Below are 24,552 nucleotides of genomic sequence, written 5' to 3' on the forward strand. Positions count from 1 at the left end.
CCCCCAGTGGGCTCATGTGGAAAAATCCTGTCCACACTGCCAGGACCTCAATGACGAACCCAAGGACATAGTTACTCTCTCCTCACCAGGGCCCAGCTCCTCACGCTGGCATTCAAGGCCCCCATACCTGGCCTCGCTCCCATCCCTCACTGTGTCCCAGGATGAGCCCTCCTTTCTCATCTTTCTTCTACCCTCCCCCACCCCTCATTCTTGCCCCCCAAGCCTCTGCTCAGTTCTCCCTCCCCCTCCTACCTCTCTCACAGCTCCGCCAAAGCCCCCTCCCCAATCCCTGTGGGCCTCTTGGGCCCAGCGCTTTATCTCTGCACCTCATTCAGGGACTGCCCGTTGTCTCCTGGTTTCACTCGCCCAGCGGGGAGCCGGGTCCCCTAAGACCTGGGTGGGGGCCGGGCAGGTGCCAGGCCACGGTGGGCTCAACAGGGGGCCCGTGTGTGGCTCTCCCTCCTCCCCGGCAGGCCCAGGAGGAGCCGTGCCTGAGGCCAAGGCAGGAGAAAGGACGACAGGAGAGCCAGGTGCAGTCCCTAAAACAGGCTCTTTAATAACATTATGTCTTCACTGAAGAGCTTCGCTTTTCCCACCCAGCGCCCGGTGGGGGCCGGCAGGGTCCGCGGGACGGACGGCCACGTGGGCCATCGCCCCGCGGCCGGGCGGGTCCGGGTGGCCCCAGGGCCTTGGCGCCGCCCGCGGCCGCCTAGTAGAAGGAGTACTGGTTCTCGACGGCGCGCGTGCGGCCCCGGGCGCCTTCTCCCGGCCCGGCCTCTGGGGGCTCGTCGGCGCCCCCGCCCGCCGCCTCCAGCAGGCGCTCGGCGCTGTTGCTACGGCTGCGCGCGCTCAGCGGGCCCTCGGCGGGGCGCGAGGCGCCGGGCACAGACGCTGCCGAGGACGACGAGGCGGATGAGGACGAGGCGCCGCCGGCCTCCGAGGGCGAGGCGGGCGGGCAGGCGGCCGCGGCGAGGCTGGAGAAGTAGTGCTGGCCGGCCGGCTCGCTCCAGCAGGCGGGGGGCGCGGGCGCGGCGCTGGGCGAGGGCCCCGGGTCTGCAACGGGAGACCGCGGGCCGTCAGCGCCAAGCCTGGGCCCTGGGCGCCCCCCGCCCCCCAGTCCCGGCGTGCAGACACGGGCCAGAGCCCTGGAGGAACGCGGTGGCCTGGCATCACACAGGGAGCCGGGAACCCGAATTCAGCGCGCCGGGTTCCAGCCCACCTCCCCGATAACTAAAGTCATGGGTATAGGCGGCAGCGCACACACACAAACGGCGCTCCACCCGCGTGTGCCGGGCACCCTCACTCACCCCTCCAAGGCTTCCTTCCTTCAGCAGCTCAGCGCTGAGCCCCACCTGTGCAGGGATCTAAGGGACTCCACCCCCTTCCGCCCGCCAGGAATTACTCAGGACACGGATCCCTCGGGGCTGCGGCTCTCCCGCCCATCCTGATGGCCGGGTTGCTTACAAATTGCCCGAGACGGGTGCTCATCCTACTGGGTCTAGCAGGGTGGCAGCCTGAGGGTGACGCCCTCCCCCACTGCCCACCTGTCTGTTTGCACGGGTCAGGTAGGGGCGTCTTACCAGGTGGGGGGCCCTGGGCCCGCACATAGCTGCGAAGGGTGATGTCTGCAGAGCCCCCGGACTCCAGCGGGATGGGGTGGGTGTGGAAGTGGCGGAGCATGTCGAGCACAGACTGGAACCACAGGTGCTGCACATGGCACTGCCCGTGGCCGTTCAAGGACAGGCGCAGGTGCTGTGGGCATAGATGGGTGTGGTCAGTGTGGGGTGGGGGGGTCCTGGACAGGCCCCATGCTTGGCAAGTGCCTTGGAAGGTCACGGGGAGGACCAGGTCTCATAGAGGCCACAGGGGTGGTGTCAGAGTGGGGGCCCCTCACACATGAGCCCATCTTAGGGGGGGTCATGCCTGTGGCGGGGATGGGGAATGAGGGCCACAGAGCCAGGCTGAGACTGGAGGCAGCATGCATCTGTCCCTATGCTGGGAGCACCCACATCAGGCCCTTCACACACCCGCTCCATCCCTAGTCTCCAAAAGCCCTAGAAGGTAGAGATTACAGCCTCCATATTAGAGATGGGGAAACCCAGGCACAGGGAGGGAGAGACTCGCCCACAGCTGCAGAGCACAGAGCTAGGAAGAGAACTCGTGTTTGGGTGACCCTCCCACCCCAGCTGCTAGGGGTCTGCCCACTGTCCCCGAACAGGCAAAGCCCAGCAGGCTGGAAACAACCCCCAGGGTGGCTGGGGAGGAATGGCTGCAGATGCTAGTCAACTGTGCTGCAGCGGGGGGGGCGTGGAGCACGGAGGAGCAGTGCCCACCTGGGCCAGGAGCCTCGGGGAGAGGAGGGGCCACAGGCCTGTGGTCTCTAGTGGTGAGCCACAGGTCTCTGGCTTCAGCCCTTTTTTGCTCCATGTGTATCTTACAAGGGGAAGAGTGGCCGTCTCTGGGGTGTGTGTGGCAAGAGGGGTGATGACAGGAGGGTGCATGGGACGGGGGAGCTGGCCTCCTAGTACAGGAGAGAGAAGCCCTGGGGAGGAGGGGAGCGTTCCCATGAGTGAGTGCTGCCGCTCGGCAGGGCCAGAAGTTGCCAGAACAGTGTGGACCAACCCGGGGAGCACTCATGGCAGCCCAGGGCAGGGGCTCAGCCCAAGAGGAACAGCATAGCGGGGTCACACCACAGCCTCAAGTCGGGGTGGGGCCTCTGGGGACAGAGACCCAGGGCAGAGCTGGGCCCCAGGGAGCGTGTGCCTCTCAGTCTTTGGAAAAACACTGCAGACATTTATTATCTGAAGGTGAAAAGTGAGGCCTCGGAAGGCAGAGGTCTTCCTTCCCGGGAGCTGTATGAGTAGGAAGCTGCTCTATCCCACCACTAACTTCTCCAGCTCTGCACAGGACTCTGGACAGACACGGTGCTCTGAGAGGCACCAGCTGTGGTGAGTACAAAGTTCAGGGCTGGGTTTTGCCCTGGAAAGAGCGGAGCCTCCCGCTCTGTCTCCCTTACCAAACATCCTGACACCACCCCCCGACCCCACCCGCATGCCCCATGCCCCACGGTGGGCTGGGCACCGTCCGAGCCTCTGGCTTGGGCATGCATCAGATCCGGGCCCTCCCAGGAGGCTGCCTCGGGGCCGTGCTGGCTAAGAAGTAAACTCTGGGTCAGGCTGCCAGGGACGGTGTTAAGCGCCTGGTTGTCAGAGGAACTGGTGAGGGAAGCTGCTTTCCAAGGAGGCGTCCCCAGGGAAGCGCTGCCCATGGGGCCAGGGGAGGGCCTGAGCCGGGCCAGCCGGGGGCTGGGACACTGGCTACCCGTGCAGGCCTGGAGCAGGAGTCCTAGGGTGCCCCCTCCTCCAGCAAGGACTGACGGGAACTGTGTCCTGGGAGGAGCCAGGGCTGGGTCTGTTTCCTTAGCGGAAACTCGGGATGGGGGGGGAGGGGAGTTTGAGGTTCCTGCCCACTCTGTCACACTGAAACCCCCCACGGTCACTGGACTTTCTGTCATGTTTTCCTTTGTGCCTTAGGTCTTTATTAGCATGCAGTGCCCTTCCTTGAGAGCCCGCCTTCCGGGTTCACAGTCATGCCTTTGCCCTGCCCTGTCTGGACCACCCTTCCACTTGTCTTCACCTCAGGAATTCTCTGTCCATTGCACGTCTCAGGTCAAGGTCCTCTCCTACTCTGGCTGGTGGGGTCAGGAGCCTCCTCTGGCCCCCCCTTCTCTGCAGCCCTTCTGCCCGGCCCAGCTCCTCCTCTTCTGCCTGGCTCTCGAGGGCCCACTGTGTGTGGTTCCCTTCCACAGCCCCTGGCCTGGCATGAGCACAGGCCTGGCCCGGAGCTGGGGACCAGGAGGGGCTGGTGAAATGTGCTGGGCAGGGGAGAAGAGGGGCTGTTGGGTGGGTGGGGCATTGGTTGACCCCAGCCCTGTACTGAGGTGGCTCTCGGTGGAGACCCTCAGAAGCCCTAGTGCTACGCGATCCCCAATGCACAGGGTCAAAGTGAAACCCTCAGAAGGGCCCAGCCTCCTGGGGGCTCGGCCACCAGCAGGTGATTTCCCCATCGGATAATGGCGAAGCCATGTCTGAGGCAGACTGTAGCCCCACAGAGAGGTGCAGGAGGGATGCGAGTGATTCGGAGCATGGCCAGGGGTAGGCCTGGCCTGTGGGAAGCCACGCCACCCCTACACCCATGGAGCCTGTTCCTGGGCGCAGGTGCAGCCTCAGGACCAGGGCCACCTCAGCCCCCCTCCCCCTGGGCTAGACACTTCCCCCCTGTGCCCCCCGCCTTCCCTGACCTACCTTGGCCTTGCCCTGGAAGTTGAAGGTCAGCACGTACTCCCCAGGCCGAGTCTCACTCTGGCGGATCACGAAGAGGCCGTGGCTCCGGGGCCCGCCTGCCAGAACCAGCTGAGCTGCCTTGACCCGTGACAGTGTCCCGTGGAACCAGGGGTAGTCAGAGAGCTCCAGCTCGGGCTCAGCCTCGGGCTCCGGCTCTGCTCCGTCCTCCACTGCAGAGGGATGACAGTGTGAGAGGCGTGGGGGAGAGAGCGGGCACGTAAACGAGAAAAGGGATGCATCATCTTGTTGGGTTTTTGCATGTAAGATGCTGCTGAATAATTTAGAACGAGGCAGGGAGCTGACCCACCCACTAAACATATGAGGTAAACTGAGGCACAGAGAGGAGAAAATGATAGAATAAGAGAATGTAGATTTAAACTACAGACTGGTTTAGCAAATAGCTTAATGATAAGAATGTATCAAATGATGGAATGGGTGCCATTTGTCTCAAGGATAGACCATTAATAGCAATTGGCGGGTCTTCCCTGGTGGCACAGTGGTTAAGAATCCGCCTGCCAATGCAGGAGACACAGGTTCGAGCCCTGGTCCGGGAAGATCCCACATGCCGCGGAGCAACTAAGCCCGTGCACCACAACTACTGAGCCTGCGCTCTAGAGCCCGTGAGCCACAACTACTGAGCCCACGTGCCACAACTACTGAAGCCCACGCGCCTAGAGCCTGTGCTCTGCAACAAGAGAAGCCACCGCAATGAAGAGTAGCCCCCGCTTGCTGCAACTAAAGAAAGCCCGCACGCAGCAACAAAGACCCAACACAGCCAAAAATAAATTAATTAATTAATTTTAAAAAATAGCAATTGGCAAATGGTTTCTGTTCTCACATAACATACATTAAATGTTCTTGCACCTCCTGAACCAGTAACAAAACTCCTCAATACCCCAGCTGTATCTGCTTGTATGTATAACATCAGAATATGCTTATTTCACAATCATCATGCAGTTTTCTCTGGTTTGGTGGGATCACTCAGTTTCCTGGGGTCACTCTCTAAGTCGGCAACAAACCTGGGAACAAATCAAGTGTCTTTGTCCCCAAGCCCTCGTTACAACCCTTTGCACCCCTTTCTGTGAGCGTTTTCTACTGAAACCAGGGCCCGTGGGAGGGGTCACATTCCCGGACTAGCCTGCAAAAGCCAGAACAACCGAGTAGCTGTGCAAAGGACCCGGTGGGATGAAATGTCACAGCTTCTGAGGCTCAGGAAGGGCTTGGGAGAGGCCTGGGGGTGCCTGTGGCCTGGGGCGGGGGCGCAGGGAGGGGCAGCAGGAAGAGTGCAGCCCCACTGCACCTGTGTTATTGCTGTCACTGCCGCTGCCACCTGGGGACTCCAGGGTCTCCAGGAAGGTCTCCAGCGGGACATGGACCAGGGACTCCCCGACGGCATCTCGAGCTCGGCTGTGTGGGGCCGTCACCACGGCTGCCGTTGTCTCTAGGGGCCGGGGCAGGTCCGCTGCTGGAGAAATGGCAGGTGAGAAGCACGTCTGTCTGTCTGACCATCTCTGAGCGACCGCCCCCTCCGACCCTGCCCTCCACTACTCCAGCCAGCTCTGTCCCCACCTACCATCCGTCAGGAGCTCACAGCTGCAAGAGGCCACACGGCTGGCCAGACAGCTTCCCCGGGCACAGGGGAGATCGGCATCTTCCTCGCTGTCCCTGCGAAGGCAAGAAAGCGCAACCACGTCCTGCCATGGGACTCGGACCACGGGCTGCTCGTGGAGCCAGGCAGTGGCAGACAGTCCCACGGCCAGCATCAGCCCTGTCCCTCTGCCTTCATGTCCCTCTGTCACACCCTCAGCTTGCTCTGTGGCCACCATGTGAGTGACCGCGCCATATGGAGATGTCTCCTGGTGGGTGCAGCTCTCCTGGAGGTCACATGACCCCTGCCCCCTAACCCATGACAGGCTGCCCTCCTCCTAGGATCCCACGGAGGCCCTCTTTGCAGAGCACAGGCTCTAGGCGCTCAGGCTTCAGTAGCTGTAGCTTGTGGGCTCTAGAGCGCAGGCTCAGTAGTTGTGGTGCACAGGCTTAGTTGCTCTGCAGCATGTGGGATTTTCCCGGACCAGGGATCGAACCCGTGTCCCCCTGCACTGGCAGGTGGATTCTTAACCACTGCGCCACCAGGGAAGCAGGGCGTGGTGGTGGGCGGGGCCGGGGCCAGCTCCCTTCCCTGCCCTGGGCCTTTGTCTCCCCATCTGTGCCAGCTCTAAAGTACCGCAAAGTGAGGTTCACCTTCACGGGGGCTGGGGAAAGAGTCTGCGGAGCCGCTGGCTGGGAGCGTGGCAAGGGAGGGATTACAGCCACTTTGGGATGGGGGTGGCGGGGTGGGGGGAGCCTGGGAGGCGCTCAGGACTTTTAATTGTGCTTCCTTAAACGAAGCTGTTAATTAGAAGGCAGCAGCCCCTCCCCCGGGGCTTGGCTCACCCCAGTAGCCAGAGCTGCTGCCAAATGCTCAGCCGGCTGGCCTGCCTGCCCCTCCTCCTGGCCTCGGGATCTCTCCCGCGTGGCGCAGCCAGCCTCCCTGCTGTTCTTCCTGAACACACAGCTGACCGTAGCTGCCCTCTGCTTATTACCAGCCATGGCTCCCCACTGCCCCGACCTACCAGCTTCCGGGGCTCTCATAGAAGTCTCCTCCTCATCGGCTCTAATTCCAGTCACCCGAGGGCCCCGACATTCCCTGCGAGTCCCAGGTCCTCGCACACCTCCACAGCCTTTGCTGGGCTGTTCTCTCTGCCCTCCTCCCTGCCGCCCCCAGCCCCCTCTGCCAGGCTCAGGCCCGCCCTTTCTTTAAGCCGCAGAGAAGGGGGGCACCTCTACCACTACAGCTTCTCAGAGCCCCAGGACTGGATTAGGGGCCTCCCGGTTGGTCCCCCACCCCTGGCACTTTGGGCTCAGCCCATCACTACCCCTCTCCTAGTGGTTTCAGCCTCCCCTGGAGCGAGAACAAGACTTGATTCAACTTCCCTCCAGGTCCCCAGACCCTGAACCTACAGAGCCTGCTGGGAATGGGCGTGTGGGTGATCTGGCCAGCACCCACCTGGATTGGACTGCAATGAGAAAATCCCATGTGTCAAGCTCAGCTCCTGCCCTCACCAGGAAGCTGCTCCCTGTGAAGGCTGGACCAAGGGCACAGCCGAGCTCGGCCCCCCCACCCCGTCTTCCCATCCTAGGAGCACTTGGGCACTCACCCAGGGTCCACACAGCCCTGGATGTCAGCTACCCACGAGTGCTTCTGCAGGGAGTCGATGGTCTCCAGGATGTACTCTGCTCCGTTCTCCACCTGGGGAGGGGGTGGCGAGAGTCCAGATCACAGCACCCTCAGCAGGAGGCTCCAGAGCCCAGGACAAATGGCTCATCCCACCCCTCCCCCTTGGGGGCTCACTGGTGAGGGCAGCAGGGAAGACAATGGGGTCCCGGGGTGGAGCCCACACTCTCAGCAGCCCCTTCCTCCTGGGCCCACCCCTGGGCATCATGGAGATGATGTCCAGCCCTGCTGAGCTCAGGTCCTCAGGCCCTGGCGATGCAGCCCTGCAGGAGGCCATGCTGGCTGGGTAAGGGATGGGGAGGTGGCGTGGAAGGGCATCACAACCCTCAAGTCTGTGAGGGGCCGGCTGGCCCAGCACTGAGTTGAGGGCCCACACGCCTTTGCACCTGGAACTCCGCCTCTGTGGCCACACCCCTGGGATAAGAAGCCTCCAGAAGGGAAACAAGGAGGAGAAAGCCGGGCCCAGAGTGTGACCCTGCACACACATTGTCTGATGAACCCTGCCCAACAGCCCCGTGAGGGAGGTGATGCTTTCCCCATTGTACAGATGGGAAGACTGAGGTTCAGAGAGGTCAGGTAACTCGCTCAAAGTCACACTAGCGCTCGGTGGAGGTGTTGGGACCCGAACCCAGGTCTCTAAGGCCAAGGCCTGGGCTCTGAGCTTCTTGTCGCGTGTCTCAGTAAAGAGCAATTGGACTCCCAGCATCTCAGAGCTGAGACGGTCCTTGGAACTGCCTTCATCCTCTCTCTGAATGGATGGGGAAACTGAGGCCCAGAGTGGGCCGGCAGGTGAGCCCCTTGGCCTCAGGGCTCCTGAGCGTAATCAGAGACACAGAGGCCACCCAGCTGTCAGGGGCGAGGCTCTGACCTGTCTCATCCAGCAGAGTGCCAGGCAGGGAGGGGCCGTGTCCTCAGTCCCTCGCCTGGGGTGACTCAGGGTACGGGGTTGGCAAATGTTTGCTAAATGAATAAGAGAGTTCATGACTAAACAAACAGGGACAGTAAAAACATAAACCCAACCGGGAGCCTGGAGAGGAGGTGGGGGGGCCTCCATGCAGCTTCGGGTGGGTGGAACCAGGCTTCCTTGGGGACTTGGCTTCACAAACATCCTCTAATCCTCCAAGGAGGCACGGGGCCACAGCCCTGGCAGCCTGGAGCCATGTCCTCAGCAACCCAAGCAGGCCACCCCGGTGATGTGGAGCCTGGGAAAAAGAGGAGCCGCCCCCAGACTCACTGGGGTGCCTCCCTGCCCACCCTCAGGGCCTTTGTGCCCTCTGTGGGACCAGGCAGGTTCCCACACTCCAGTGCTGGTGACAGGAGCATTTGCATAACTGCTGCAGGCTGGCTACCAGTTCCTGCCTGTGGGGTGGGTGCGTGCTGACTCCAGTGGGGGAAGGGAGGGGAGGAAGTGAAACTCAGGACCTTCACCCAGGCGCAGGAGGAAATGGGAACGGGGCCGCACACGGTGGACTTGGACGACACCTGGGGCATTTGGCTTTGGAGCCCAGGCCAGGATTCACATCCTAGCTCTGTGCTTGACATCTGCGTAGGATCCTGGGACCCCCCAACCAGGGCTCCCTCCCCCTGCCCTGCTGCTGGTCCTTTACCCTCACCTCCCCCGACACTGCCCTCGAGCTCTGCCACCCATGAGGGATCTGTGGGGCCCAAGGTGGGGCTCACCTTGAGCACGAATGTGTTGTCCTTCTCCGGCATCTCCAGGGGCATGGTGGTGCGGACCTCAATGATGGCCGACAGAGGGATGCTGACTTTGGGCCTGGAGGCCTGGGAGGCCAGAGGAAAGGGCAGTGAGACAGTGCCCCCAGGGCCTCCTGAAGTCCTCTTCCCCCTCCCCCCTCCCAGAGGTCAGAGCAGCCCTCAGCTTAGGATGTCAGGCAGCCCTGGCACAGAGGTGTCCCAATCCCCATTTCACAGATGGGTAAGTTGAGGGAGTTCCTTGGAAACAGAGGGACCTCCCTGTATAGTCATACAGCAAGTCAGGGACAGAGCTGGGACTGACATGAGTCTCCCACCTCTGAGCCCTGAGGGGGTGAACTCTGCCCCAGCTGCCCTTCCACCCAGCGCACCTACCGGATCTGTGGTTTTCACATTTTTCACCTTGACCCATAGTAAGAAATACATTTGACATTGTGACCCAGTACACACACACAGGTAAAAATATCTCTGAAACACATGTTTCAGCAGACAATATTTACCCTGACTGTGTGATGGAGTGTGATATTTTCTATTCTATTCTAGTTCATTTAAAAAAAATGCTCATCTCCCCTTTCAGACTAGATTTTCCACAGCACAGGTCTGGAGCCTCAACTCAGAACAGGACTCCTGGAGCCAGGCAGGCCGTGTCTTTAGGTGGAGGAAAAGGGACCAGTGTGGGATTTAACCAAGGTGAGCTGGCAGGACTCCTGGGGACAGCCACTCTGTGCCTGGACCCCCCACTCTGCCCCCAAAGCTCCTGGCCCTGGCCTGAAGGCCCCCCGAGGCTGCCTTGAGACTGAGATTCCTGGCAGGGCTTGGGCTTTGGGACAGGGGCTTTCTTAGGAGGAAAGGGAAGGGCCACACGTTGGGTGGGCAGGCGGATGGGAATTCCTGGCAGCGCTGGCTGCCATCCAGCAGAGCAGGGCTGCGCTTGGGGCGGTGACCGCGAGGCTTGGCTGACCATGGCAGGCCATCAAGCCAGCCAGCGGGGCAGGGGCCGCGGTCCTGGAGTGGGTGGAGCTGACAGGTCTGCAGTGAAGGCTGGTCTGGGAACTATCGCTGGGCTCCCGCTGGCCAGAGGCGGTGATTCCTCTGCCTGGCACTTGAGGCCCGTCTGTCCTGGCCTCGCTGCCTTTCACGCGGCTCCAGCTCACTGTTACCACTTCCCTGGACGGAGCCATCAGGCTGTTTCACGACCCCAGACCTTGGCTCACTCAGCTTGAGTCTCCAGAAATGCCTGTCCCGGGGCCCTGCCACCTGGTGAACACTTATGAAGCTTCTCCTCCTTGTGGCCCCCAGAGCATCCTGTGCTCACCCCATTGAGGTTTATTTTACCATCCAGTCTAGCAAATATCACTTGCCTGGTGGTTCCCTAATGGCAGGGGGCCAGCATCATTGCTCCCTGGGTCCCAGGGCTGGCTGGCCTAGGGCTATGAGGGAACCTGGGGTCCAGGAGACTTTTCCTGCAAGGTGAGCGAGGGGGCAGGATGCTGGAAGCCTGACACACGGGGCTGTATGAAAGAGCAGTCTGAGGGTCCCAGAAACAGCCCCTAAGCCTGCAGACCCCAAGCCCCGGTCTGCTCCAAGGGTGCAGCTAGGCCCCCAGGGGCAAGAGTAGGAAGAAATCTGGACTGTGGGTGGGTGAACAGGACTCAAAGGCAGGGGGAGTGTCAGCAGGGGCTCCCCGTGGGGCTCATACACCCTGGAGCCAAACATATTTGGGAAACTGGACCTGAGCCCTCACCAGGCATGCTTCCCACCTGGCTCACTCCTGAATTCACAAACATTTGCATGAAAAAAGGAGGGTCTGAGGCCAGATCTGGGATAGGAACCCACCTGCCTTTCTCAGAGGTTGGGAAAGTGACCCCTCAGGAAGCCTGCCCTCTGCCAGCGGCGAATGGTGGGCTGCAGGGGGTGGACTAAGGCAGAGGGCACCGGCTGCTGTGTCCCCTCCCTCGAGGGCAGCAGACATGCTATTTACAGCCGGGCAGCTGTGGTTGCCACTCAGGGCCCAGAGGCGTTGAAGCCCTGTCCTGTGGGTGACCCTGGGCAAGCCCCACCCCACTTCCCACCCTTCACTGGGCCTCGGTCTCCCTGTCTGACAAACGGTGGAGCTGGGCTTTAGTGGTCTATGATTCTCTCAGGGACCTAAAGGTGGGGGCCTGGGCAGGTAAAAAGTCCTTGGTGAGTCTGGGCGTCCTGGCACTTGGGGAGAAAGCTCTTCAGAGAGTCGGTGTGTCCCTGGGAAATCACCCCTCATGCGGCTCATGGGCACCCAGCCTTGGGGAGCCCACGCCCTGCACCTCCAGGGGAGAAAGGCAAGGAGGAGCATCCAGAGTCCCGAGAGACGGGGAGATGGAGAAAGAGGCGAGACGCAGGGTGGCTGAAGACAGCGGGGACAGAACGGGCCCAGAGGTGGGCGAGGGCCCTGGGTCGTTCTCAGGGCTGCCTCACCAGCACAACCTCCCACCTTCCCAAGCCTCCCAGTGCACAAGGAGCTCCCGCCTCCACGCTCCTTTCATTCCCGGGACCACCAGGGTGATGGGTATAATTAGCTCAGCTCTGCCTCCCGCGAGCTGTGTGACTGGGCAGGCCACACCCCACCCCACCCCCCTTCGTTCGTCTTCTCTTCTGTGACCTGGGGACCACGCTGCCCACCTTGCCGGGGCACCTGGGAGGATGAGGGCTCTCAGAAAGCGGGCACTATTGTTGGAGTTATTCCCTCTTTCCAAACAAGGCAGATTTGCTCCCCTGGAGGAGACCCAAAGCTGCCCTCAGGGCTCTGATGTTGAGCCCCCAAGAGAGGGGCGGGCACAGTGCACTCAGGTGAGCGGCCATGCTGGTGACAGCTAGGAGAAGCTTAGCTTTTGAAATCTGGGCCGGAAAGGGGCCACCTGGGCAGGGGCTGGGCTGGAGCGTGGCAGCCAAGCTAGGGACAAGCAGATTTCCCCTGAGCCAGATGCAGACCTCCGGCAGGCCCTGTGTGAGTGTGCCAATGTCATTGCCTGCTTTCCTCTCTGGGGAGGCTCCAGCCACCCAGGGGCCCCAGGTGAGGAAGAGGAGTCCAGGCAGCCAGGCTCTCCAATACCTCCAGGAACAGTACCCAGAACCCCTTCTGTAGCCAGAGGGCCCTTCTGACACCTCACAGGCAGAAAAAGAGGGCCTGAGGGGTGACCTGTCCCAGAGGCAGAGGGCATCCCAGGTTCCTGACCCTGAATACTCCATCCCGCTGATCACATCAGGCAGTGCGGTCCCCGAAGCCAGCCCCTCCACGGTCCCCCCAGGTGTTGGTGGGCACTCGCCTTGGGTGGCACGAAGAACTCTAGGCGGAAGCGCTCGCCTGCCACGGCCCTGCGCAGGAGCAGGCGACACTTCTGCCACTGGGCGGCGCCCCCGGGGCCCGCGGCCGCGTCGTCGGCCACCATGAAGCGCAGCGCGCCCTCTCGCTGGATGTCCACCAGCTCCACCTTGGCCGCCAGCGTCCGCGACAGCCGCAGGCGCCTCGTCCACTTGTCGCGCGTCTCGGCTGGGGGCTCGGCGGCCCGCGGGGCGGCGTCGGGCTCGGGCGAGGAGCGCCGGTGCCACATGTCTCGCACGCCGTCCACCACACACAGGCTCATATTGCGCAGCGAGAAGCCCTTGCGGACGCGGGCCTTGGCCGCCGCGTGCGCCGACACGTCCTCGGAGCTCCGCGAGTGGCCGTAGGGCGCGGCTTTGAGCGCCGGGGGCCCCGAGGGCTCGGGCTCCATGGCGTCTGGGGGCTCGGCCGCTCCCCGGGGCGCCGGCCCGGCCACCAGCACGCGGCGCACCTCCTCGCTGAACACGTCCAGGAAGTTGGCGGCGAAGTGGCGGGAGAAGGAGGCCCCGGCGTCGGGCGTGTCGTAGGCCGGGTTGTCCCGCAGGAAACGGCAGAACTTGTGGGCGAAATCCACGGCGGCCGCCTGCGCGTGCAGTTCGCAGAACTGCCGCCAGTCTGGGACCGGAACCGGGACCGGGACCGGGGCGGCGGCGGCACCATTCATGGCTCCCGTCCCATGGCAGCCCCCGGAGGCTGCAGGCGAGAGGAGCGAGTGAGTGAATTCCTGACCCATGTCCAGAGCGCCCACCTGCCCCACTCCCCCAGGGCTGTGTGCAGCATTTCAGAGCAGCTTCAATGTGTGAGGCGGACAACCAGGCAGGGGGGACACGTGTCTGCAAGAGGGGCACTCTCCTTCAAACAGCAGTCTCAGGGAACCCCAAGGTCATTCCCGGGCTTGGCAAGGGAGGCTGGGATGACAGACGCCTTCAAGTGGGGTCCCCAGTGAGCCTCCCAAGTGACCTCGCTTCCCTGAGTACCCTCTTCTGAGGGTCCCCAAAGTTTGGTGGACAGAAAGAAGTCATGCGCAATCCTCTTGGCTCTACCTTTGAAATATACCAAGAACCCCACCCCTCCTCTGCTCCCTGCCATCCGTATTGCTGTCCTGGCACCCACGCAACCCTTTCTCCTGCCTGCAGTATTTTAGCAGCCTCTTCATTGGTCCACCGGAACCTGACCTCACCCCCTATAGCCTGTTCTCCACCCAGGAACCCAGTCATTTCTAAAACATAAGACAGATCAGGCCCTCCGCTGCTCAGAATCCTGCAATGGTTTCCCACCCCACTCAGTGTAGAAGCCAAAGTCCTACCCATGGCCCCTGAGGCCTCACGTGATCTGCCTCCATTTGACGCTCTGAGCTTATCTCCCGCCACTCTTCTTGCCCACTCTGCTCTGGTCACACCTGAGTCCCACCCCAGGGCCTTTGCACTTGCGATTTTCTCTTGTACTTGCCTGGAATGTCCTTTCCCCCCCCACCCCCTCACGTTTTTCAGGTTTCTGTTCAAATACCATCTTGTCCGATAGCTCTCCTTGCCCACCGCTCTATTTAGAGTAAGAAATTCTCCACCCAGCACTGGTGTCTCCGTGCCCTTTGCCTGCTTACTTTTCTCCACAGTGCTTATCCCCATCTGACATTCTGTTTATGCACTTGCTTGGTCTTGTTCCACCCCTCCTGGACCGCTGCCCCCCCCCCAGCACCACACCCTTCCCGGAGAATGCCAGCTCCACAAGGCAGCGGTTTTGACAGTCTCATATGTGGCTGTGTCCCCACTGCTGGGCACATGGCAGGCACTCAGTAAACACTGAATGAATGAATGAACAAATGAATGTGTTCAGCACACCAGGCATGTCACAGCTGTCACTGCCCAAACCGTCACATGGGGCCTGAGAACACACAGCTTGTTAGTGACAGACCAGGGATTCTCACGCTGACTCTGAGACTTTGGGGGTCACCTCCCAGTGTGGATCTAGTATGACCAGTTTTTCCTACTGGCATTGAAGGCGCTGCCTCTTCAGACTTCTTTCCCTCACCGTGGACTGACTGCCTGCTCTACTTGTGTTCCCACCTCCTGGAATCCTGTTCCCTCCAGAGCTCCCATCCAAATCGGACCTTCCTGAAGAGGCCCTGATCGGGGAATCCCACCTTCCTCCTCCTATCCCTAGGTCCCTCCACGCTTCCTCACTCCGGATCGCCAAAATGCATGGTGTGTGTCTAGTCATCTGGGGGCCTTGCCTCCTCATCCCCCATCACTTCTGGGGGCACAGGCCCAGCCATTCTGTTTATGCATCTCCTCCCCAACAGGCCAGGGTGAAAATTACTGGTGGAGAAGAAGTGGGGTGATGTGGTCCTGCCCTGCCTTAGGGAGCCCCTTTCTGAGGGGGCCGGCCAGTGTTAGGGGAACTGAGACAGGGGGTCATGCCCTCGCCTGCCTTTCCAGGATCCCCACAATTCCCAGCGTGGCCCTTCCCTCACAGCTCCTGGGAGCACCATCTCCTCTCTCCTCTGGGATCCAAACTCTGTAATTAATCGCCGGGTAAAAATAGCTGCCCCACTTCTGTGAGATCATCTGCGGGGCCTCTGGGTCATAGGGCACCGTGGGAATTCCCTCTCACCTTGGGGCAACCTCGGCCATCGATCTGCAGTCAATAACCACAGGACAGCCCCAGGGAGGAAACAGGCCACTTGATGAGGCCACTTAGCACGGAGGACAGTTTTCCTTCCAAACCAGCAGGTCTCCTCAGAGACTCTCACCCCAGCACTGGGGAGAGGGGGAGAGAGTAGCAGGGAGTTCGGAGGGCTTCCTGGAGGAGGTGGGGCTTGCACTGGGCTTCATGCTGGCAGAGAGGATGAAGAGTGACTTCACTGCAGTCATGAGCAGTAACTTGGAGGCAGACTTTCAGGACGTGGGGGAGGGGCTGGGGGAGGACAGGGGCTGAGGCAGCCATGAACATGGCTCACGCTGGGCCCTTCTCCTGCTCTGCGCTTCCTTCTCATCTGGCTAACTCCTCCTTATCCTTCAAGAATGAATCCAGGGGCCACATCCTCCAGGAAGCCTTCCCTGACTCCCCTGCCTCCCCAGCCCAGGCGACAGGTGTTTCCTCTGAGCTCCCACAGTCCCTGCCTGTGCACCCCTCTAGCGAGGCGCCCACTGCAGGGTGCCCCAGGTATCTGTTTCCATGTCTGTCTCCCACCTGGCACAGGCACTCCTTGGGGGCAGAAGGCAGGCCTGAGTCATATGCCCGGAATGGGGGTGGAGGCAGGAATGCACCTGCCACCATCACCAAGGCCTTGGCCTGACCTGTGGAGAGTGGGCGTTTCTGAGGGTGGGGCGGGGACAAGGCCCTGCAGCTGAGCTTGTGAAGCCCCGTACCTGGGCTCCAAGCCCATCCATTTACCCAGCAGGGCAGTGCTCCCCATAGGGGTCATCTCTCTCCCTCCTGAGACAGACCACCAGGAGGGTCAGACTAGGTGACAGGGCAGCCTGGGAAGGGCTAGCACTGGAGCCAGCAGCAAAGTGTGGATGCCCCACTTGCCATAATTTTGCCCTCCATGGGGCAGGTGGGGGCGGGGAGGAAGTCGGTCCCAGTGCCACATCCTCAAGCATCAATCCCCGTCCCTCCCACTCTTCCTGCTGGCTGAGAATATTCTTGGCAAGGAGAATGGGCAGAGTGGAGGGACAGGACCCAGAGGAGAGGCTTTCACGGGGTGAGGGGGCGGGGGGAGGGTCCCATCTAGGCCTCACTGGAGGCAGGGGTGGAACTCAGAGAGGAATCTGCCAAGGGTAGGGGGCACATGTCCTAGGCAGGCACTGGCCTGGGAAGCACTGAGGTTGGGCCTGCCTTGACCTCCCCCCTCCCCTGTCCTGACCGCTTGCTGACTGGCCAGGAGCCTATGGGCCTGATGCCCAGCACAGCAGCCCTCACTGTCCCCTGGGTCCAGCTGGGGCTACACAGAAGTGGCAGGGGTTGTACAGCCAGGGGTAGAAGTCACAAGCAGCCGGGCCAGCCCGGGAGCCCCAGCCCTAGTTACAGACTGAGGCCCAGGCATGGCTCTCTGTGAAGGGGAGGCCGCAAGCCAAGAGGAAGATGGCTCAGCCCCAGCAGGGCACGGGTGTGCTGTCCCCAACTGCCCGTGGGCCAGAACTGGGGAGGAGACCGAGTGCAGGGACTCTGCTGACCTGGGCTCCAGGCCTGACCCCACTGCTCTCTGGGTGAAGGATGTTGACCTCAACTCCAGCCTCTGGGCCTCAGTTTCCTCACTTTAAAAATGAGGATGAGGGAATTCCCTGGCGGTCCAGTGGTTAGGAGTCCGCGCTTCCACTGAAGGGAGCACAGGTTCGATCCCTGGTCAGGGAACTAAGATCCCGCAAGCTGCGTGGCATGGTGAAGAAAAAAAAAAAAATGAGGATGAGGGGCCGCCCCTCCCTGGAAGGACAGCACAGGAAGTGGTCTCTGCTGTGTTATAATCCATGTGTACCTGTGGGCAGGACTAGGGCTCTCCAAACCTTTGGGTGGAGCCAGGAGGTATCTCCAGGGACCAGTCAGTGTGACACCCAATCAATCATTCTGCAGGTGACCACAGACCCAGATGCGGGAAAAGCAGAGCCTCAGGGGGAGGGGAACCCAGAGGTACCAGAAGCAGGGTGGACGAACTCACCGGGCTCCTACTGTCTGGCCTGTCCGGGAAGGTTTATGGACTGACTCCAGCAGGCCCTGGGCTCTCCCTCCTCCAGGGGCTCCTTGGGAAGCCCCACCTGAGTCTCTGCCTGTGTCACTCCCCAGCCGGCTGGAACTTTCTCCCTCACTCGGCTGACGAGTCACATTCTGCCCCACCTTTAGGCTATGTACAACACTCTCCACTTCCAGGAAGCCTTCCCCCTACACTGGCCCTTCCATCCTGAGCTTCCATGGCCCCGTGGTCCTTGGCCCTCCTGCTTCCATGGGCCGGGTCCCAGCTCCCCTTCCTCTGGCCCCAGGGAGCCAGAAGAAACCTGTCGAGTCAGTGCGGGACAGCAATGGAGTGGCCGGTGGGAGATGGGGGCTCTGTCTCGGGCCAGGCCCTATGTCTCCCGAGGCCTCGGCTCCCCATCCATAACATGGGGGGCTGGGGCAGTGGCCTCCAGGGGCCCCTGTCATGGCCCTTGGACACTGAAGACTGGGGCCCTACAGTCCCTCCAGGGGTGGGACCAGAGGCAGGCAGGAGGTTGCCTCTCACATTCACGGGCTTCTTCTATGAGGGACTCCGGTGGAGACAAAGGGAGCCCCACCCCCATTCCGCCTGGCCTGGGGATCAGGTGGTTGGCGCCCCAGCGGCCCTGGGTGGGCAAACCACCCTCCCCGATCCATCACCCTGGGGTTCTTCCAGGCTCCACTGGGCTGTCCAGCTTCTCCTCCTGGAGCTATGTGTTTTGTTCCCATCTTGCCAGGGCCAGAGGGCGATGGGATGGGGCTTCAGGGAGGCAGGGCAGGGGGTGGGATGGGGAGGGGAAGCATAGTCCAGTCCCTGCCTGTTGCCTTTCCAAGCCACGGACTCTCCTAACCCCTCCGCCAAGAACCAGACGGGAGAATCCCCCAACCCCCACCCGGTTAGACGCCTGGGAGAGGGGGCGGCTGGCCTTCCGGTGGTAAAAATAGCACTGACAATTGGAAAAGAGGAAAAAAAGCCAGCCATCAGCCCCCAGTGGCACGCAGTTCCGGACCCCATGGCCAGGTCATTCCTTAAAATATTAATGAGGCGGCCTAGCCACCCCGCTAATGGGCCGGTGACCAATCGATCCAGCGCACAGTGGGCAGCGGCCTGGAGGGGTGGGGGGGCACCGGCGCGGTCCAGGCCCACACCTGCGGGGGAGGGGGGAGTGTTCCGGGAGCCCAAGCTGGAGCTGGCCTCCCTACCACAGGAGACAGCCAGCCCCAGGGGAGGGAAGGAGGCCCTGCAGAGCACACCAGCCGCCCAGCAACCTGAAAGGCTGCCCTCTGGGTGGGGGGCAAGGCCTGGGCGGCATCGTCCTCTGTGCTGTGCTCCGGGCTGGGCCAGACAGTGCTCCCCGCCCTCTCCCCTGCCCTACCGCGGACCACTCACCATGGGGAAACCGAGGCCTCTTCTTGGGGTCTCCCCAACACAAGGAGAGGAGACAAGGCCTCCCTTGGCTCTGCCCTGCCCTCCAGGAAGCTGGCCCCTACCACGCTCACCGATGTCCTGTCCTCCAGGCTTCTCAGGACCACCGGCCCGGCCCAGCCCAGCCGACCGCGCACTTTACCACCAAGCCTCCTCCCAGCTGCCCTCCTGGCCTCTGTGGGACCGTATCCCCCGATCGCCCCTCTGCACCCCGCCCCCTGCAGCACACAGACAACCTTCGGGCCCGCGACGGAGGCAGAGTACCCAGGGCTCAGTCTGTTTCGCTGTTGGTACTTGGGCGTTGGTTCTTAAGTCTACTCCCTACCCCCCCCCCCCCTCAGAAAGTGTCCCCACAGGACAGGCTCTGAACCAAGGCCTCCTGCAAGAAGGACGTGCGGCTGGAATTCCCCGACCTTCTCCACCCAGAATATCTGTGCTCGACCCATGACCCCGGCAGGAGGCAGGAGTGGGCATGATTTCTGGTCTTACTACTCTCGAACTGGCTGGGTCTTTGCTGCAGAGTGGGGAGGGTGCTCTGATTAGCGACAGGGACAGGTGTGGATTAAGAACCCTTGGGACTCTGCCCCTGTTTGTGGGGGTCGGGGTGGGGGGAGGGAGGGGCGGCGCGGGACTCAGCTGGCCCTGGCTTTTCTGAGTATCAGTTTCCATAGCTGTAAAGTGGGACCATCCTGCTCGCCCACGCAGACCTGCCTGCTTCGTGGTCCAAGGCCTGCGCTGAGGAGCATCGCTGGGAGGTGGCTGCTGAAAGCTGGCGGGGCAGCTCTGTGCCCTCACGCCTTCCACGCAACTGCCAGCCTTTGCCACCATGGGAGTGGAGAAGCCCTTCTGCTGAGCCCCCCGAGCTTTCACTGATGCCCCCGAGCTTGACAAGCCCCTCTGGCTCTGGGACCTGCAGACCCCTGGTCCAAGGGGGCCCCACAGCTGCATCCGACAGCTGCTTCCGTCACCAGGGCCCCGTGGCCGGGGCGTCTCCCCTCCTCCACATCTGACATCTGACACATGGGACAGTGGAGTGGTTAAAAGCCTGAGATCTGGAGCCAGACCGGCTGGCTTTGAATCCCAGCTCCTCTGCTTCCTAGCCGTGTGACTCAGCCTCCTGGGGCCTCAGTTTCCTCATCTGTTAAAACAGAGGGTAAAAGGGCACTGACCTCAAAGGGCTGTCATGAGGATTAAATAAGTAATTTGTTTAAAAATCAAAGATCCTCTGCTTCTACTTCCTAAATGTCTTGTATTCATTCCCTCTTTTCCTCCCACTCCTCTGGGCAGAGGACTCCTCCCAAACCTCCTTGTTTCTCACGATCCCCCCCCAACCCCTGACAAATCCAGGCTCCACAGTGTGGCCAAGGTCATCTTTCTAGGACTCACATCCAATTGGGCTATGCCTCTGTTTAAAACCCTTCTCCCCTCACATCTTCCCTGCCAGGAAGTGAGGATTCTCCCGTCATACAGTTGAGGAAATGAGGTTCTGCCGAGGGAGGTGACCGGCCCATCATTCACTGGATTTGTACTGAACTCCCACCATGTGTCAGGAGCCATGCTGGTGGGTCCAGGGCCACAGATTGGTGAGGGGGGAGTGTGAAGCCAAGTTCAGGTCTGTCCCTTTCTGTAGCACATGCTACTCCCAGCAGGACTTTGTCCCTGGGGAGCCCTCACTCTGAGGGCACAGTAGGGGGACCCAGGCCCTGCCTGGGGAAAGGAGATGGCCATCCTCAGAGGAGAGGGCACTCTGACAGGCTGGAGGGCAGGGGAATCCAGGGCTGGGCCCTGCAGGAAGTCGACATCAGATGAGCAGGGAGCGGGCCCCAGGACAATAAGCTATGCCGGGGCCTGGGGGCTCAGGAGGGAAGCCTATCCTCCTTCAGGAGCACCTGGTGCTGGACAGCTCCCGGACAGGCTCTGTAGGTGGAGAGCAGGCTGGGCTGGCTCCAGCTGCACTGGCCCTGCCATCCTGGCATTGCAGAGCAGACGCACCAACCTCTCTCCATCCTTGGCCTGAGCCTCGCAGTCTCTCCCTCTCTCCCAGTGTCATGGATCTCACCTAGGCCCTGATTCATAACCCTCCCAGACCTCCCTGGGCCATGGCCCAGCCCCCTAAATCTGCTGGACATCCCCTTCAACCACTTAGCCCACCAGTCTGCCTTCTGGCTTTTTCCACGATACACATACCAGCGACTCCTAACTGAGACCTCCAGTGCCTCCCCTCGGTTCTGAGTATCCCAGAACTCTGGGTACTGCGGATGCTTATAAAGCTTCCCCAGGCCTTTTCCCAAACAACTGAACTCCCAGCCTGGCTGATCTCCAGGCACCTCAAACTCACCACATCCAAGTTTTAATACATCCTCTTCCTCCAACCCCTGCTTGTCCACTGCTCGGAGTCTCAACATGTAGCCCGGCATTGCCCCACCTGCTCCTCTGCCCCAGTAGCTGGCAGGCCCCTGAGCCCAAGGGGGCCCCGGGAACGCCCCCCTTTGTCCTGTCCCGGCCTCCACTCTGTCCCCCCTGCCCCTCGTCCCTCTACAACACCACATGGCTTGTGGCCTGTCTTCTCTACCAAACCGTGAGCCCCCAGCTGGGTGTTATACCCGCCCCCAGGTGGGCCCTAGACACAGAGGGTCGGAAGTATCTGGAGAATGGAGCCCAAACCCTGCTTCACCCAGAGGAGCCAAAAGATGCTGTACTCCCACACACTGCTCTGCCCAAACAGGTGTGGGCCGTGACCTCCTCTAGATGTTGAAGAGTCACCCCTGCTCTCCCCTGGGACAGAGCACGGCCATAAAAACAGACCCACCCAGGTGAGTGGGGAAGAGAAACCTCCCCAGGTTCCAAAGCTGCCGCCGCCCCTCCAGCCCCACGTGGACAGTGAAAGAGCAGGAAGCGAGGCAGGCTCTAAGACTGGACCCGAATGGCATGGGGACAGCTGCCAGGAGGCCCAATATACCTAAACTCCCAATTTCCTACGACCCAGAATAGACGGGCAGTGCAGGAGGTAGAAACCAGATTCTTGTCAGAGAGAAGTGGTTTAGAAGCCTGGCTTGTTGGTTGAGTGACTTTGGGCAAGTCATTTCACTTCCCTGAATCTGTTTCCTTCTCTGCAAAATGGGGATAATAATAGAACCAAACCCCCAGGGTTGTTGTGAAGATTACATGAGAAACGCCACAGAGGCCCTTAGCCTGGCACGAGTCAGCTTGAAACCAAATGCTCAGCCCTGGGGGTCCAGGCTCCACCTGAGTGGGGGTCCCACCTCCCAGGGAAGCTCACCCTTGGGTGTGTGCAGGGGTTCTCCCTGGGAGACACACAAAGTAGGGAGGAGGGGTCTAGAAATTTTAGACAGAGTTTTCACAGTAAGGGTAAGAAGAAAAGCATTGCATTAACTCTTGACTCCTCAGAACCATTCAATTATCCCGCATCAGGATCTCCTGCCCATCATCATTCACGCCCTCTAGAGGGGGAGAGGAGGCAGTCTGTGGGAAACTGTCTCTGAGAACCCCATAAACGCCCTGAACCTTGCCACTGCCCCCATGGCCAGACCTCCTCCAAAGTTCTTAGAGCTGAAGGATTCTAGGTCACTCCCAGCCGATGGCCTCCTGGATGGAGCAGGGAGGCCAGGATGGAAGAGATTTGTTCAAAGTGGGGGGCAGAGTTGGGGGGGTGGTTCAGATCACACCCCCCAACAGAGGCAGCCAAAGTCTCTTAGGGTAACCATCCCCTGGCTCCTCCGTTCTCTTAGGGGTGCCCATTCACCCCATGGTCAGCGACCTGTATTGGAGGGGGCAACTCTTGCTGGTCACCCAGCTAGGAGGTAGGCAGCACCATCCCCATTTTACAGGGTAGATAATGGAGGCTCAAAGGGCAGACGTAGGGTTCAATCTAGGTTTGACTCCTAGCCCTGAGGCTCTCCCCTGCACCAACTGGCCTATCCTTGTCCACGGTCACTCCTGGGGCTGTCCAGTCAGCCCTGCGCGACTCCTGAGGAGTCCCAGTCATTGCAGACTTCTCCCCCTGAAGACCTCACTTCGTGGGTTGCTGGGGTCCCTGCCTCTGCCCGGTCTTGGCCCGCTGGTTTGGCGCGGTGCCTGGCCCCGCGCTGCCCGCAGGTTCATCAATGGCTGAGGCCGAAGGGACTGAATGGAGGGCATGAACCCGCCCCTTCTTAAAGGCGCCGGCCTCTCCGGCACCCTCAGCGATCCTCCCCCCTATCGAGGGCTGCAGGAGAGTTCCCGGGGTGGGCGGGTCGAGAATGGAGACCGTGAGAAAGAAGGCCTGGGCCAAATGGAGGGCGTGCCGGCCCAGCGACTGTGGTCTGGATAGGGTCCCTCCCGTGGCCGGCACCCTCCTTCCAGCTTGGCCCTCCCCCCGCCCCCGCACCCTAGGGAAGAGACCCCAGCGCTCCACCCCCCCCCAGCCCCCAGCCAGAGACCCCTCCTCCAGGGGGGCCCGCTGCGCTCGCCCCACCAAGGGGTCTGGGCCCTGGGAAGGGGCCTGGGCGCAGCTGCTCCGGAGGCGGCTCGGCCCCTCCCGCCACTCCCGCCCGGCCCGGGATGGGGGTCGGAGAGCCGATCCCCGCCGGGGGCGCGTCTCCTCCGTCGCGCTCCCTCCCACCCGCGCACACAAAGACAACACGCGCGGACCGGGGCGCGTGCGGCCGCGCTCCCCGGAGCAGCAGTGCGCACACACACGCGCGCCCTCAGGGACGGAGGGAGGCCGGGGTGATGGACGGGGGGACGAGGGAACTGAGGACAAGCAGGCCATACCTACAGGCGCGCAGCTGTGGCCGGGAGGGCCGGGGCGCCGGAGGAGCGCTGCCCGGACCGCGGCCGGCCTCCCGGGGCCCGGCGGCTCATGGCCAGCGGCGGGTTCGGGGTCCCTCCGAGAGGGAGCTGGCGTTGGCGGCGGCTCCTCCCTCCGTCGTCCACAACCTCGAAGGCTCGTGCGCTCCTCAGTGGCCCAGCGCGGCCCCGGCTCTGCTCTCTCGGCGGCCGAGCCCCGCGCGCTCCGAGCCCAGCCTCGCGCAGCGCGCGCCCCGCCCGCTCCCCCTCCTACCCTCTGCCCGTGCGGCGCGCGCCTTCCCGGCCCCGCCCCCGCCTCGGGCTCGGCCCCCTCGCCCCTCGCAGGTTCCGCCCCCGCCGCGCCCCCCGCCCTCCGCAAGAGCCTGTTCGGCGCCCGCCGCTGCTGCTCGCTGCCTCCGGGTGGCGGCGGTGGCGGCGGCTGGGCTGCCGAGCCTTGGGGCCCAGAGGGGTTAGGAGCTGGCTTGCAGCCGCTGCATTTGGGGCGAGAGTCCGCGGCTGCTGGGTCTCGCGGAGCAGGCTCCAAGCCAGGCTCCGGAATCCCCGCCGTGCAGAGGCGTCCCCCGGAGCCGGGGGTGGTGGCCCCGGGAGCGTGGCGGGTGGAGGCCGGGCGGGTGGCCTGAGTAGTAGGGTAGTGGGGTGTGTGGGTCGTGGGCGCCCGACGGGGGCCCCGGACCCTCCGGCGTGGGGACAGTGGGCGTCTCGAGAAAGCCCAGATGTCGCAACGGGAGAAATCAACGTCTGGTTCCCATAAATCCCAAGGGCGAGCGCCACGCCCCCTCCCCCCAGCGCTCCGGTGCAGGAAATAGCCCCGGGGCTACAGGGCAGGGAAGACCCGAGAACGGGTCCCACCTCCCCACCTTCACAGTGATGGGGACACTGACGCCACCCGGGGAGGTCTTCAGAAGTCACACAGGGCTGATGTGGGGGAGGGGAACACAGCCCT

At 62.0% G+C, this 24,552-nt stretch overlaps 1 protein-coding gene across 1 annotated transcript; it reads right to left on the minus strand.

Annotated features, from left to right (window-relative positions):
• Nucleotides 1–587: 587 nt before the first annotated feature.
• SH2B2 (SH2B adaptor protein 2) lies at nucleotides 588–23,692 on the minus strand. Its single transcript, XM_036826173.1, has 9 exons — nucleotides 23,574–23,692; nucleotides 12,633–13,381; nucleotides 9,298–9,399; nucleotides 7,541–7,632; nucleotides 5,917–6,008; nucleotides 5,644–5,805; nucleotides 4,305–4,513; nucleotides 1,581–1,752; nucleotides 588–1,053 (listed from the first exon to the last, which is right to left on the minus strand). The coding sequence occupies exons 2-9, from the start codon at nucleotides 13,350–13,352 to the stop codon at nucleotides 710–712; spliced, it is 1,893 nt and encodes a 630-aa protein (XP_036682068.1). The 5' UTR covers nucleotides 13,353–13,381; nucleotides 23,574–23,692; the 3' UTR covers nucleotides 588–709.
• Nucleotides 23,693–24,552: the final 860 nt, after the last annotated feature.

The sequence above is a fragment of the Balaenoptera musculus genome, chromosome 15 (genome assembly GCF_009873245.2).
Source record: "Balaenoptera musculus isolate JJ_BM4_2016_0621 chromosome 15, mBalMus1.pri.v3, whole genome shotgun sequence".
Lineage (NCBI taxonomy): Eukaryota > Metazoa > Chordata > Mammalia > Artiodactyla > Balaenopteridae > Balaenoptera > Balaenoptera musculus.

Coding starts and splice junctions, on each gene's coding strand:
- SH2B2 (XM_036826173.1), bottom strand. CDS start 13,352: ATGAATGGTGCCGCCGCCGCCCCGGTCCCGGTCCCGGTTCCGGTCCCA. Junction 6,009..7,540: donor CAGGGCTGTGTGGACCCTGG/GTGAGTGCCCAA, acceptor TTGCCTTCGCAG/GGACAGCGAGGAAGATGCCG. Junction 1,054..1,580: donor GGCCCAGGGCCCCCCACCTG/GTAAGACGCCCC, acceptor CTCCCGTTGCAG/ACCCGGGGCCCTCGCCCAGC.